Source organism: Magnolia sinica, chromosome 18, assembly GCF_029962835.1.
Source record: "Magnolia sinica isolate HGM2019 chromosome 18, MsV1, whole genome shotgun sequence".
In the NCBI taxonomy this organism is placed as follows: domain Eukaryota; kingdom Viridiplantae; phylum Streptophyta; class Magnoliopsida; order Magnoliales; family Magnoliaceae; genus Magnolia; species Magnolia sinica.
The window spans coordinates 8954343-8967967 of NC_080590.1; the positions used below are offsets into that span (position 1 = coordinate 8954343).

A 13625-nucleotide genomic window follows, 5' to 3' on the forward strand; every position below is an offset into this window, starting at 1 on the left:
TTAGTTTCCATCGTCCTACTTCACCATGTATCAGGATTAATGTAAGATTAGTTTCTTTTGTTTTTCCTTTATTTTGTTTTCCTTTCAATCAAATAGTAGTCTTCTTATGTCTGGCCTCTAAAAATGCTTCTACAGCTGTGTAAAGAAATCCAATTATGACTTTCATAACAAAAGCAAACTAAGAAATGACCCACCTAGTCCTATCAGCCACCCTATGCAAATAAAGAAACGAAATAAACAGATCGCGGTGGCTTTTAAGAGGCCTATGGTTTGACCTTTCTTCAACTCTTCACATGGGATCGAATATGCCCCCGCTGGTTGATCTAATTGCGGTTTGGCCCATTTGATTGCAAATACTAGGCCCAAAAAATGATCAAAACCTCTGATCAGGTCCCTGGACAGATCTGACGGCCTGATCTGTCCATCGTGCAGACTGTGGGTCCAGTTGGGCCCTATTTTAGTCACCATATGTGGTCCTTCATCATTTAGGACAAAAAATCTGACACACATCGTGCAATGAAAACAGTTTCAAGATCTAAATCCTGTTTGTTGACGATTGCTATCGTTGTTGAATTTACAACCTTCGATCAATTCTTATCTTCCCGTACGTTGACTCTGTCTACGTGCTTTACAAAATAATCTTTTCTGTGGATATCCACCATTCTGACTTTGACATTTTACTCTACTTGCTATGTTTCTTCTTGAAATAACAGCCTTACTGCTGACTTAGGCGCTTGATTTTTGGGTCAGCAACGTCAGCACCTCCTAGCAGTAAAGTCAAATTACCTACCAAGATAATGTGCTTGGATATCACTGAAAATAGTCCTTTAAACATGTCAAGTTTGTGATAATAAGCAACAATTGGTCTAAAACCATATGTTTTCTGAAAAGTTGTTTTTCTTTCCTCAATGTCTCTGATTCCATTGGAGTGGCAATCTTTTTTTTTTTTTCTTTGGAATTCTCCACACCTGCCAAAACATGCTTAATGAGGTGCTTGAAGCCTTGGAATGGTGAAAAGAAGCAGTGTTAAGTAAATAAAAGAAAAGGAACAAGGCATACATGGAGTCCGAGAGTACCACTGTTGTGACACATGGCAACTGGCAATGTTATATCGGTCGGTATTATCGATATTGAGAACACTGGTGGCAATGTTTAATATGTGTCAAGGATATGATATTATGCGTTATTGAAATACGGAAAAGGCCTTTTCGCTTTTATCTTTCTTGGTTAAGCTTCAGATCATATACAGTGTTCCTCAACTGGAGGTGGAGTTTAATTTATTACTTCTTTCAGCTTGTTTTGTACTATGCAAATGAATTTAAGCAGTACATGACTAGAAAGAAGGTGGTAGCAATGATGCCATGTCATGACAGTTTCTTGCATCTATACCTTCAAAGTTGTGATGTAATTTAAACTTGTGATTGATGTCTTCTTTAAGTAACAGTGTCTTTTATTGGCACGAAATGCAGGTATGTTCTGTTCTGGTTGGTGATCTTTGCCAGTAAATTCTCATTTACTTACTTCCTCCAGGTTAGCAACTAATTTCTTTCATCTTAAATTCATGGCTTAAGAATTATTGTTCTCTGTGCATGGTCTCCATTATTCTTGTGCCCTACTGAATGTGTAGCTGGGTTGCCTGTTGCTTATGCTGATAAGAAAGAGATGTCCATTGCTTATGTTTGGTGATATCCTATTGCAGATTGAACCGCTAGTGCAACCAACCAATATAATCAGAAAGCTCCCAGATTTACCGTACTCATGGCATGATCTCGTCTCAAAGGGTAATCATAGTTATTTTCATGTTATGTTATTCCTCCGGTAATTATAGTTATTTTCATGTCATGTTATTCTTACGGTGTTTTACAAGTTCTTTGTAGGTTCTGCTCATTGCATAGCTGGCCTTACTAAACTCCAGAACTTTCTGCAATCACTTATGTAATTCTGGGGAGGTCTTTAGTAGTGCCAAAATGAATTTCATGGCATGGGCCTAATTTCTTAAGCCCTTCGATTTTTGCCATTTTGATTTTTTTGATGCTATCTGGGATGTTGTCCATTAATGCTATGGGGTGATGACCCTTCATTGTCTCCCTTCCTTATTTCCCTTTATGTTTAATATAGTTGTCATTAGCACTCTCTCTCTCTCTCAAAAAAAAAAAAAAAAAAAAAAAGAAGAAGAAGAAGAAGAAGAAAAGAAAAAAAAAAAAGAAAAGAAGAAGAAGAAAGGAAATTCAGTTTGGAAACATGCTTGTCAAGGAAAAATGTTGTAGACACAACTTATCATTCATTTACTATCTCAGGGACAAAAGATATTGATTTTGGACCTTTAATGATTGTCTTTGAACATAGACTGCGATCGTGCTTTGCCTAGGAGCAAAACATCAACTAAGCGAATGAGCATTGACTTGCATGAGTGTTTTTTTTCACTTTTGTAAAATTATACAATTAAATCTTACTGATGTAGGGCCTTAGGAATGATTGGAGGAACATGAGTGGTAAAGGCTACCCCAAATAGCTGGGACAAGGCTATGATGATGATACAAGCAAATCTTCCAGTATTTTGTCGTTAACATCAGAGTCAATGTCTAGACGGCATACTCTTGGTTGAGAAGTATGGTTCACGTTATTGCCTAGGGCCTGATGGTAGTCAGTTCATTTAGTCCAGACACTCTTCAAACTCCAACTTGCAAATAACACACTGGTCTGATGACCTAACCATCATCATCAATGTGAACCATTTATAAAAGTAGGTCCAATCATCAATGTGAACCATTCTTTCGATCGGATGCACCTGGGATTGCTAATGGTTCTGAGGAAACCACTTCGGTCATATGATGCTATGCATAATAGACACTTATTGCAATGATTTCAAGATCTCTCTCTCTCTCTCTCTCTCTCTCTCTCTCTCTCTCTCTCCATGTTGTGTATGTTGGTCTATCCATATGTTGCTTTGAAACCATGCTGCTTGTCTCACTTGAACATACACTGACTTGGGGAGTTGTTGTATCGCTGCAAACGCTGATTTTGTTCTGTGATAATCTTGGGCAGGTAATCATAATGCCTTGGCGCTTGCTAGTCTCTGGGCACCTGTCATGGCTGTGAGTATTTTATTGTATAAATTTCATTGTATCAGGGGGGGATTTAGTTGTTGACTTGCTGGAAATTGGTTGATGCTATATAGTGTGAAGTTGTACGTGTTTTGCTTAATTTGGCATGCAAACCAAAAGTATACTTATTTATTTATTTATTTATTTTCAGATTTACATCATGGATATTCACATATGGTACACAGTCTTATCTGCTTTTGTTGGTGGCCTGATGGGTGCACGAGCCCGTCTTGGGGAGGTAAGAATATAAATGTTGTGGAATTGGTTCCTGGAAGTTGAGTGTTCTGTTTTTGCTGATTGTTGGATAATGTATAATGTTTGGTCTAACTAGTGCCAGATGGATTGCATGCCTCTTCACTATTAGTTTCCTAGAACTGATCATAGTTTCGGGTGAATCTATGACAGATACGCTCAATTGAAATGGTTCATAAGCGCTTTGAGAGCTTTCCAGAGGCTTTCGTAAAAAATCTTGTGTCTTCCCGAGCTAGAAGGTGCCTCTTGTAATGTTTCTATTTCTATTGACTATACTGTTCTTCTAGCATATATTCTGTTGTTGACAGCTTCTAATTTCTCTTATAGGATGCCTTCTGAGAGACCATCAGGTCAGGTATGCATAATGGCAGTGCATCTAGCAATATTATCATGAACTTACTAATTTCCTTTGCATGGTTGCTTGCCTCCTGTCATATTTAACTTCACTTTGTTTATGTCTCCCAAGTACATTGGTTCTGTCAGGTTGTGAATCATCTATTTTGTTTCCTGCTCATCCTTGTCTTGTTGCATGTTACCTATTTCCCTATAGGGCCAGTTTGGATTCGTTGAAATATACATTGAGGAAATTTCATTTCCATGGAAATGGCGTTTCCGTTGTGGTTTTTTTTTTTTTTGTGAACTTCTTGCAAATACCGTTTCCATTTCCCTCTCATTTCCTGGAAAATGCCCCCTTTTTCATTAGGGCCGACATTAATTTTTGTGATTTATTATTATTATTATTTTGTATTTTTTAAATGTAATCTGGTGGCTATTCAACATACCTGATGTCTTTTGGACAACATGGCCAGGGACAAGATCATGGGCATGACTGATCTGTTCGATTCTTTCAGGGTGCTGTACATTCATGGGAAACTAAATTCTTTAGCTTGATGCTACTATTGAGTTGGATGGATGAGTATGACTGTCTTCTGTGTTGGACTCAATTGTTGGTTCCAGTTTCTCTAGATTGCATGGTGTTGTGAGATTGTCATTTGACCTGTTTGGGATAAATTGTGAGCTCATGGTGATACTTGCTAGCCCTTCTTCCCATAAAAATACTGTCGCAAGTATTTTCTAAGACCTAGATTTCTGGGTTATAAAATCAGACATGCTAGATGGAGAAATGTTAAAGAAAAGAAAGAAAGACGAAGCAATCCAGAATGAGGTGCCCTGTCCGGGTTTTCCTGGCAGGGGGAAAGTCCTTTGGAGGCCATGCCCGAATGGCCATATTATGGTTCTGGGAATAGTGGAATAACGGGACTTTTTCAGTATAAATTGGTCCGATCCAGTCAGGGCCGGTAAGAGCGTTAAGGGAAGGGTGTTGTCTTGGGCTAGTGTTCTCAAGGCTCTTGAAGGCATGGAGAGGGAGGTTTTATGTGGGAATTGGTGGCGCCTCTAACGACATTTTTCATCTAGAATGCATGTTTGTTGCTTCTTTTCCTTGTCTGCCTTATGGTCCCTTTTAGTAAATTGAGTTGCAAAGGAAAATAAATTTAAAAATGGCTTCGATGCACTTTCTTTTGCACCTTGCTGCAATGAATGCTTAAACCCTGTATTGGAGGAGTTGCTAGACAATGTTGTGGTCAAGCTGTCTTTCTCTGGCCTGATTTGTGTAGGGGATCCGAATAGAGCAGAAGCCATCCTCGTGGGTATTAAGCTGGTTCATGAAATCTTTTACTGTCAACTGGTGGTAGAAGGTGACTCTATTAGTGCTATCTCCTGGGCTTCTGCTTAGCAGAATCTCTTGCTAAAGAGGGCCTGTCCAAGCTATCCCTTGTAATTGGCAATCACCATCCATCGCCTTGATGAATGGCTAGCTTTCTTTATTTCTTTTAGGTCCTGTTTGGTAGACGCCTAAAAATTCGTTCATCTCATATTATCAATAGTTTATGTATTAGAGATCTTGATCTGTAATACATAATGAGTTCAATTTAACAGTACTTTTGTATTGGAGATCAAGATCTCTAATTCATAATTACCGTTGACATTTGTGATATTGAATCATGGTGTCTACCAAACAGTGCCTTAGTAGTCTATCAAAAGCACTTATCAGCCATATACATTTGTGATATTGAATAATGGTGTCTACCAAACAGTGCCTTAGTATTCTATCAGAAGCACTTATCAGCCATAGACATTCGTGATATTGAATCATGGTGTGCGTTAACACTCTATAATTGTTGCTATTGCTAGCTACAGGCATTTTTTGTGCATCGTTTTGTCCAATGCATACCACAGTACACCATGTTAGTGCTGTTTTCCCACAGTAGCCCATTTTTCTATGAAATTACAGGCTAAGAGTAACCTTTTACTTTGTTAGAATGTAGTGCTAAGCAGGTGCAAAAGCCTCTTCATTTCCTATAGGTAGAACTCTTCATTTTTTAGTGAGAATAGGAATTGTTTTTAGATGAACTCCATTTCTTTACAACTCAAGTTTGGCTATAAATCTTGTGATACCAGGGTTTCTGTACACATTCTTTTTGTGGCTTTCAGTATGCTCATTTCATCTCCTTGGCTTTGTGCATTGGTATTGAGGGTAACTTACTGTTCGGTCAATTCAGGGTTCTCAAGAGATGAACAAGATTTTTGCAGCCAGATTCTCTCCTTTCTGGAATGAGATAATCAAAAGTCTGCGGGAAGAGGATTATATTAGTAACCGGTAAATGATTGACTAAACATGTTAGCAGATCTTAGGAATTCGACATGCATCCTTTTGCTCTTTTCCTTTTATTTAGTAGTATGATATTATATCTCTCGAAGTCACTTTCCTTTTGTGTACTTCCAGGGAGAAGGACTTGCTTTCAATTCCAAGCAATACTGGAAGCTTAAAATTAGTCCAGTGGCCTTTGTTTCTTCTAAGCAGCAAGGTATGCCTCATTAAGACCTACATTACCCTTTTAATGTTATGGATTCTGGAGTCTTTTCCGTGCTGCTTATAATCTTTTTCTCATCTTTCTAGATTTTATTAGCAATCGATTTAGCTTTGGACTGCAAGGATACACAAGCTGACCTTTGGAACAGAATATCAAGGGATGAGTACATGGCATATGCTGTTCAGGAGTGCTTTTACAGTATTGAAAAGATCTTGCATTCTTTAGTTGATGGTGAAGGGAGACTTTGGTATGCATCTCTTTTGCTATCTCTAGCTGCTAAAATGGCAGAAATAGGTTTGTCAGATGACCAATTACCTTTATAAAGTTCCCCCATTAGATCAAGCTTTTTAGTACTTGGGCAACTAGTTACCATAGTAAAGCTCTATACTTGTGCTGTTTTGGATGCTACTGCTATTATAGTATAAAAAGACCCTGCACTCTCAAGTTAGTGGAGAAGGGAGACTTTGACATGGATTTTTTCTGGTACCCTGTAGCTGTTTTGTAAATGGATTTCTGGCATTGTGAGTTAACTTCATTAGATTTCTTTGGATTAAGATGTATGGGGGTTCTTTTATTTTGGTGATCAGTTTCTTTCATAAAAGTCTTGATTAGATTAAGTTCCATATCTTATGTAAATGACTTCAAATTTATTCGTAGTGAAGATCATTTGTTAATAGACGGAGGTTAGGGCAAGGAGTAGATTCTAAGTTGGGTGTCAGGGCTTAAAGATTTCCTAGTGTGCAAGAGGATGTAAAACTGCATATAGATGGAGATGCTTTATTTTTGTAGGGAAACGTCTATAGTTATGCACAATCTTCAAAAAAATAAAAATAAATCTATAGTCGTGCATGGATCTCTTCATTTTTTTCCCCTTTTATCCTATAGTCAGTTTATGGAGTCAGGAGTACCATACTAATGTATTTTTATTAATAACATTAGTTTGTTAGTCTCGCTACTACAACACACTCTTTTTGCCCTAACCTTCTCTCTCTCTCTCTCTCTCTCTCTCTCTCTCTCTCTCTCCTGTCTCTTTTCTTTCTCTTCTTCTCTTCTAGATCTAAACTTCTTTCCTTCATCCCAGAGATTTCAAGTTGGTATCAAGTCTAGGTTGGAGTGCTGATTGCAACCTAGATCTCCAGTGCCAATGTTGACGTCATTAGGTTGTATGGATGACATCATCTTTGTATGACCAAGGGTCTCCATCAGTGGAAAAAATCATACAACCTGGTAGAGAGGATTTATGATGATTTTCTGAAGTTTTGGTGAGATCTGTATTATGATGTTTTCTTATATCAAAAGATATTAAAAAATTCAATCCTTGATTTCTTGTCTATACATTTTTATGGTGTTTATAGGGAGATGTGTGGCATCAATCTGACTTGTTTGATATTTTCAAACACCTCATTAGTGGTATCACCTGAGTCCATTGATATTTGAGGTGCAAGAGTGGATTTCTTTTGGAGATGCTTGCCGTCCAACGATACATGTGGGTTTTTTTTTTGGCTGTTGTTTGACTCATTCTTTGGATTTTTTAGTCTGGCTGCTGGTAGAGATTATATGATCTATTATGTTGCCAGATGTGGTGCTGGTATGGAGTATAGCTATATATCCATCTTTAGGTTGTTTTATGAGCCTAATCTGATTATATAAATTGGGGATCCTAGTGTCTGCTAGATCGGAATCTCTGTTTTGTGTGAATAGTTGTGGGTAGCCCTGGCCCTAATTGGGCTAAAAGAGCCTCAGCCTTGGCCCTACAGGGCCAGGCCAGATCAGTGCGCTAGATGAATGGAATAGATGGCATATAAACTGTGGACCCCTCATTACATTTAGAAGTTTCTAGGCATCACCCTCCCCAATGTCCCCATTGATCCATTTCATGTGGCTCACCCGAGTTATGTATTAGGCTGAGATTTGGTGTCTATACCTCACATGGCTGGGCTCATGTAATGGATGGGACTCACATCATGGTGGGCCCCACACAAACTTGAAGTTATGGTAATTATGATGTGTTTAGGTGCATGTCATAATTCCTGATATTGTAACTTGAAGAGGAGTTATATGATACTCGTGGCAAAGTGTGATGAATGATACACAAGGACCTAGAAATTGTACAATTGGCATATTTGTAACTCAATTTTATCCATCCAAAGTCCAAACATAAACCTTGGCTCCTACATTAGTTATATATTAAAAAGTGCCTTACTTCATGGTATCCTATAGGAGGAAGTATGCACTCCACAACCAGTATTTCTTCCCTCTACTATTATTGCCACAGTATGTAAGCTCCAAAGGATGTTTATGGCCTAAGGCAATCACCTCGTGCGTGGTTTGAACACTTTAGTATTGCCATGTTGAAATTTGGGTACTCACGCAACAGTGCTAATCATACCCTATTCTTCAAACAAAATGCCAACATCACTATTGGTTGTTTATGTTGATGACATTGTTGTTTCAAGTGAGGATATCGAAGGTTTCAATTGTTAAAGAAGTTTATCAGTCAGGAGTTTGGCATTAAAGATCTTGGGTCCCTATGTTATTTCTTGTGCATTAAAAAGGCCATGGGTCATATAGAGGCGCTATTTCTCAATTGAAGTACATGATCTTCTTCATAACTCTAGTCAACTTGGTACTTGACCGGCATATACTCTGATTGAGCAAAACTATTGTCTTTATCTAGATAAAAGTGCCGTTATTGGGAGATGTGGGGATTTATTAGTGATTGGTGGGCAAGCTCATATATTTGACAATTACTCATCTCAATATTACCTATGCAGTTAGTTTGGTGAGTTAGTTTATGCATGCACTCCATACATGTAACTTGGATGTGTTGTTAAGGTTCTTAAAAAGGTCCCCTTGTTGATGTATTTTGTACTCCAAGCATGGTCACCTTCATGTCGAAGCCTATACTAATGATGATTGGCAAAGTCACTCAAAAACTCATGATCTACTACTTTGTTAGGTGGAGTCAATTACATGGAATTGTAAGAAGCAACTATTAGTGGCTTCCATAGTTTGAGGTGTAGCATGGTGCCATAACTCATGGAGTATGTGAGCTACTTCGGTTGAAAACTTTATTGACTAAGTTACATATTCCTATTTATTTCATATTGATCAAGGTATTTTGTAACACCATCATTACCTTTATGATACGTATCGTAACGAGTGCTACAACCCTTGTAACGGCCATTTCGATCTCTCTCTCTCTCTCTCTCTCTCTCTCTCTCTCTCTACTGCAAAAAAAAAAAAAACAAACTATATCTACACTGTAATGGACCGTTACGGTCTTTACAGGGCGCGTAATGGGCCGTTACAGCTGTAACGGCAGTTACAGGTCATTTTTTCCGTAATGGCCGTTACGACCTCGTAACATGTAATGGTTGCCACCAACCTTTACGTAACGGCCTTTCGTTATGGCACACCATGTTGTTGATGCTTCATTGTGACAATTTAACTATCATCCTTATTTATCTAATCCAATATATCATGAATGTGAAAAAAAAAAACAAACATATTGAGGTTGATTGTCACTTTCTTTGTGAAAAGATAACTTCTAAGGTGGTGGTCCTATGGTGCCGCCTCAAAGGTGGTGGCTTTCTGATGCGGACACTAGGCCATTCAAAGTATATCAACGCAGGAGGCGTGCGTTTCCCGTGTCAATGTGGTTGGATGACGGACACAGGTCGGGTCTTTAGAGGTTGAAGACCTTACTCGTGTTTGTGACATGTGTAAGTTGCTTATAGGAGACACTTGGACCGTTGGATTGTTACGGCCCACCTTCATTACACCACCTTCACGGCGCTATCATCGGGGCCCATCGAGCATTTTTAATTTGCATTTAGTTTATGAACTTTAACTTATTTAAGTTTTGAGACTGTGCACAATTTTGAGCGAATTTCTTTTTTGTTGAAACTTTTTTTAGTAGGGGTATTTTGGTAATTTCATGTAATAATGAATTTATAAGGGTCGCCCTAAACCCATAGCATGTTATGTTATGTTTATGAAAAAAAAAAGGAGCTTTTTTGCCTTTGACGATTTCGCCTTCGACTTCCAGTGATGGGAAGAGGGCGTGAGGCCCAGGTAAATGATTTCTCATCCTCTACTTCTTTCTCGTTCTCTCTTTTTCTCAAGGTACTTTTTTCTTTAACCCCATTCTCTTCCTTTTCTCCTAGAATATTTAGATTTAGAAGCCAAATCTTGTTTCTTTTTGTCTAAATCATTAGATCTCAAAAGATTTTCATCCCCTTTTCATCCCCCTATAAAACCCATCACCCAAATCTAAATTTGAAGAACTACAAATTTTTTTTTTCCTGAATTTTCCAGATTTCCCAATCTAGGAAATTCCTATTTTTTTGGATTAGAAAATCCACTTGGATCATTAGACGGACCTATTGCAAGACGAAAGTTCTATCTTTCACCGGATTTAATTAAATTCAGATTTTAAAATTCAATACTTCGTGTTTGTGATGGATGACCATAATCAATGCTATATTAACCTTATTTCTTTCTTGTGTTGATGATGTATAAAGCTGATATATATATATAATATATATATATATATATATATATATATATATATATATATATATATATATATATATATATATATAATATTGCATAAATCTGTCCCTTTCATACATCATGCTCATTTAAGGTTAGATTAGGTCATCCTACATCAATTTTTGGTATCAAAGCTTAGGTTCTTGCATTGGGTTGTCTTAGATTGAGTTATCAAGAGATTAGTTTTTTATTTTATTTTATTTTATCTAGGGTTTCATGCATCGTATATAGAGTCTAGATCTGAAAATTTCAGATTTGCAAAAAAAAAAAAAAAAACCAAAGTCTAGATCTGAAATTTTCCACATTTGCATCATTCTAAGAGTTAGGATCGTCGGTGTCCATAGTCTTGTCTCAAAACAATCTCCTAGCGTCGTGTTTTAGGAAACCTAAGTTGAGTCTTATTGTGTATGCCCACTCGGACTGGTAGAGGATTTGGTCTACACCCGATTTTCAATATGGAACAGTTGACTGAGATGATGAACACGATCAACCAACGTTTGACCGCCATTGAGGCACAATATAGGAACACGAATACCCATATGGATCAGATAGAAGCATCCTTAAGAGAAATCTCCGACATTGGAGGGGATGAACAATCTCACATAGGGGGAGTTGTTGAGGAACGGGTAGGAATCGTGGTAGAGGTCGTGGAGCACGTGGCCGAGGGGTAGGAAGTGGAGGGGCGCAAAATCTGCAGCCCGCTGTCGAGTATCATGACCGTTATGATGTCGATGAGAGGGTCTTAAAGAGTGTTAAAGTAGATGCTCCTAGTTTTGATGGGCGTCTTGACCCAAAATCATTCTTTGATTGGTTAGCGGACATGGACCATTATTTCGAATGGTATGAGATGTCTGAGAATCGACAGGTGCAGTTTGCGAAAATGAAACTTGTGGGTCAAGCTAAATTGTTTTGGACAAATACGGAGCGTAGGATCGAGAGATCAGGAGGTGTCCCAGTCGCACATTGGGTAGAGATGGAGTTATTAAAAGAAAAATATCTTCCTCTCTTACTGTCAAAAGCTCCTAGATCAATGGCAAGCATTACGCCAAGGATTTATATCGGTTGCAGATTACATCGCAAAATTTGAGGAGTATATGATGCGGTGTGATATTCAAGAGGATCCCTTAGTGACGCTGGCGCGTTTCAAGGTAGGTCTTCGCATGGATCTGCAGCGTGAGCTTATGACCCATGCAGTGAGTGACTTGGATTAGGCTTACCAAGTAGTACAGGAGTTAGAGCTTTACCTAAAGTCTCCTGTCACGAGGCGCTTTGAGTCCCGAGACTACTGTTAGATCTGGTTTTCAGGGAACCAAACCTAACATTGGAAGTCAGCCTAGGGTGCAGGCTAGTGCACCGCCTAAGCCTAAGGATGTAAGGGCAAAGGTGTCCTTGGTGCCAATCCTGGTAGTGGTTGTCACTTGAGACGTTATTAGTGCGGAGGTACAGGTCATTCCGCATACCAGTGCACGGCAAAGACTCGCTGGAAAGCCTTAGTCATAGGCGAGTCAAATGAAAATGCGGATGACATGGGTGATTATGAAGTCGAGGAATATCATCCAGAGATAGGTGCTAGTGATTATAAAGAAGAAGAACCAGAGACTGCACCACTAACTGTAGTTAGATGTGCTTTAGCACAGGCTAAAGAGAGTGATGATTGGCGTAGAAGCACAATTTTCTACACGTTTATCAAGAGCGGTGACAAAAATTGTAAAGTTATTGTGGATAGTGGTAGTTGCACCAACGTAGTCTCAGCCAGCACAATCACTCGTTTGGGTTTGGAGCCCATCCATCACCATCAACCCTACAAAGTTTCTTGGGTTGACACGTCTTCTATGCCTGTGTCCCAGCAGTGTTTAGTCCCCATCCAAATCGGTTCATATAAAGACATGTTGTGGTGTGATGTTTTACCCATGGATGTAGGTCACATTATTCTAGGGAGGTCGTGGTTATACGATAGAGATGTCACGATTTTTGGTCGCTCGAATGTGTGTACATTCATGCATGAGGGCAAGAAAATTAAGATTAATCCGTTGCCACCCAAGAGCCACATGGACGAGGCTAGGGATGTGAAAACGAGTGAGTCAAGGAAGGATTTGAGGAAATCTATTCCAAAGTCTATACATATCATAAATGCAAAAGAGTTTGACAAAGAGACAGAGGATGATTCGACGGTGTACGCCCTAATGGCTAGGGAAGTTACACCCGAGGTTTATGTAGAGTTACCCCCTGAGGTGACTTCGGTTCTTGAGGAGTACAGTGATGTATTCCCTGAGGATTTACCGGATGAGCTTCCACCTATGCGGGACATCTAGCATGCCATTGATTTCGTCCCAGGGTCTACTTTACCGAACCTTCCTTATTACAGGATGAATCTTGCAGAGCATGCAGAGTTGCATAGACAAGAAAATGAGCTCCTGCAAAAAGGTTTCATCCGTGAGAGCATGAGTCCGTGTGCCGTACCAACGCTATTAACGCCTAAGAAAGATGGTACGTGGCGGATGTGTGTGGATAGTAGGGCCATTAATAAGATCACGATCAAGTATCGGTTTTCGATACCGAGGCTTGATAATATGTTAGACATGATGGCTAGATCCACCATTTTTTCCAAGATAGACCTCAAGAGCGGGTATCACCAGATACGCAGGAGACGAGTGGAAGACAGCCTTCAAGACGAAGGATGGGTTGTACGAGTGGTTGGTCATGCCCTTTGGCTTGACTAATGCACCTAGTACTTTTATGCGTGTGATGACCCAGGTTTTGAGACCCTTTATGGGGAAGTTCTTAGTGGTTTATTTTGATGACATACTCATATATAGTACCACTAAAGAGCTGCATCTCG

The 13625-nt window shown here is 39.0% G+C and overlaps 1 protein-coding gene across 3 annotated transcripts in view; it reads left to right on the forward strand.

The window, feature by feature from the left end:
• The window catches only part of LOC131233872 (callose synthase 10), a 114704-nt gene that overhangs the window by 51612 nt on the left and 49467 nt on the right, over window positions 1-13625 (forward strand). For all 3 annotated transcript variants that reach the window (XM_058230703.1, XM_058230701.1, XM_058230702.1), the window contains exons 18-26: window positions 1470-1530; window positions 1700-1781; window positions 3046-3095; window positions 3256-3342; window positions 3510-3595; window positions 3684-3711; window positions 5918-6015; window positions 6142-6223; window positions 6316-6476. In XM_058230703.1, the coding sequence (XP_058086686.1) occupies window positions 1470-1530; window positions 1700-1781; window positions 3046-3095; window positions 3256-3342; window positions 3510-3595; window positions 3684-3711; window positions 5918-6015; window positions 6142-6223; window positions 6316-6476 (735 nt within the window). The remainder of the gene's footprint in view (window positions 1-1469; window positions 1531-1699; window positions 1782-3045; window positions 3096-3255; window positions 3343-3509; window positions 3596-3683; window positions 3712-5917; window positions 6016-6141; window positions 6224-6315; window positions 6477-13625) is intronic.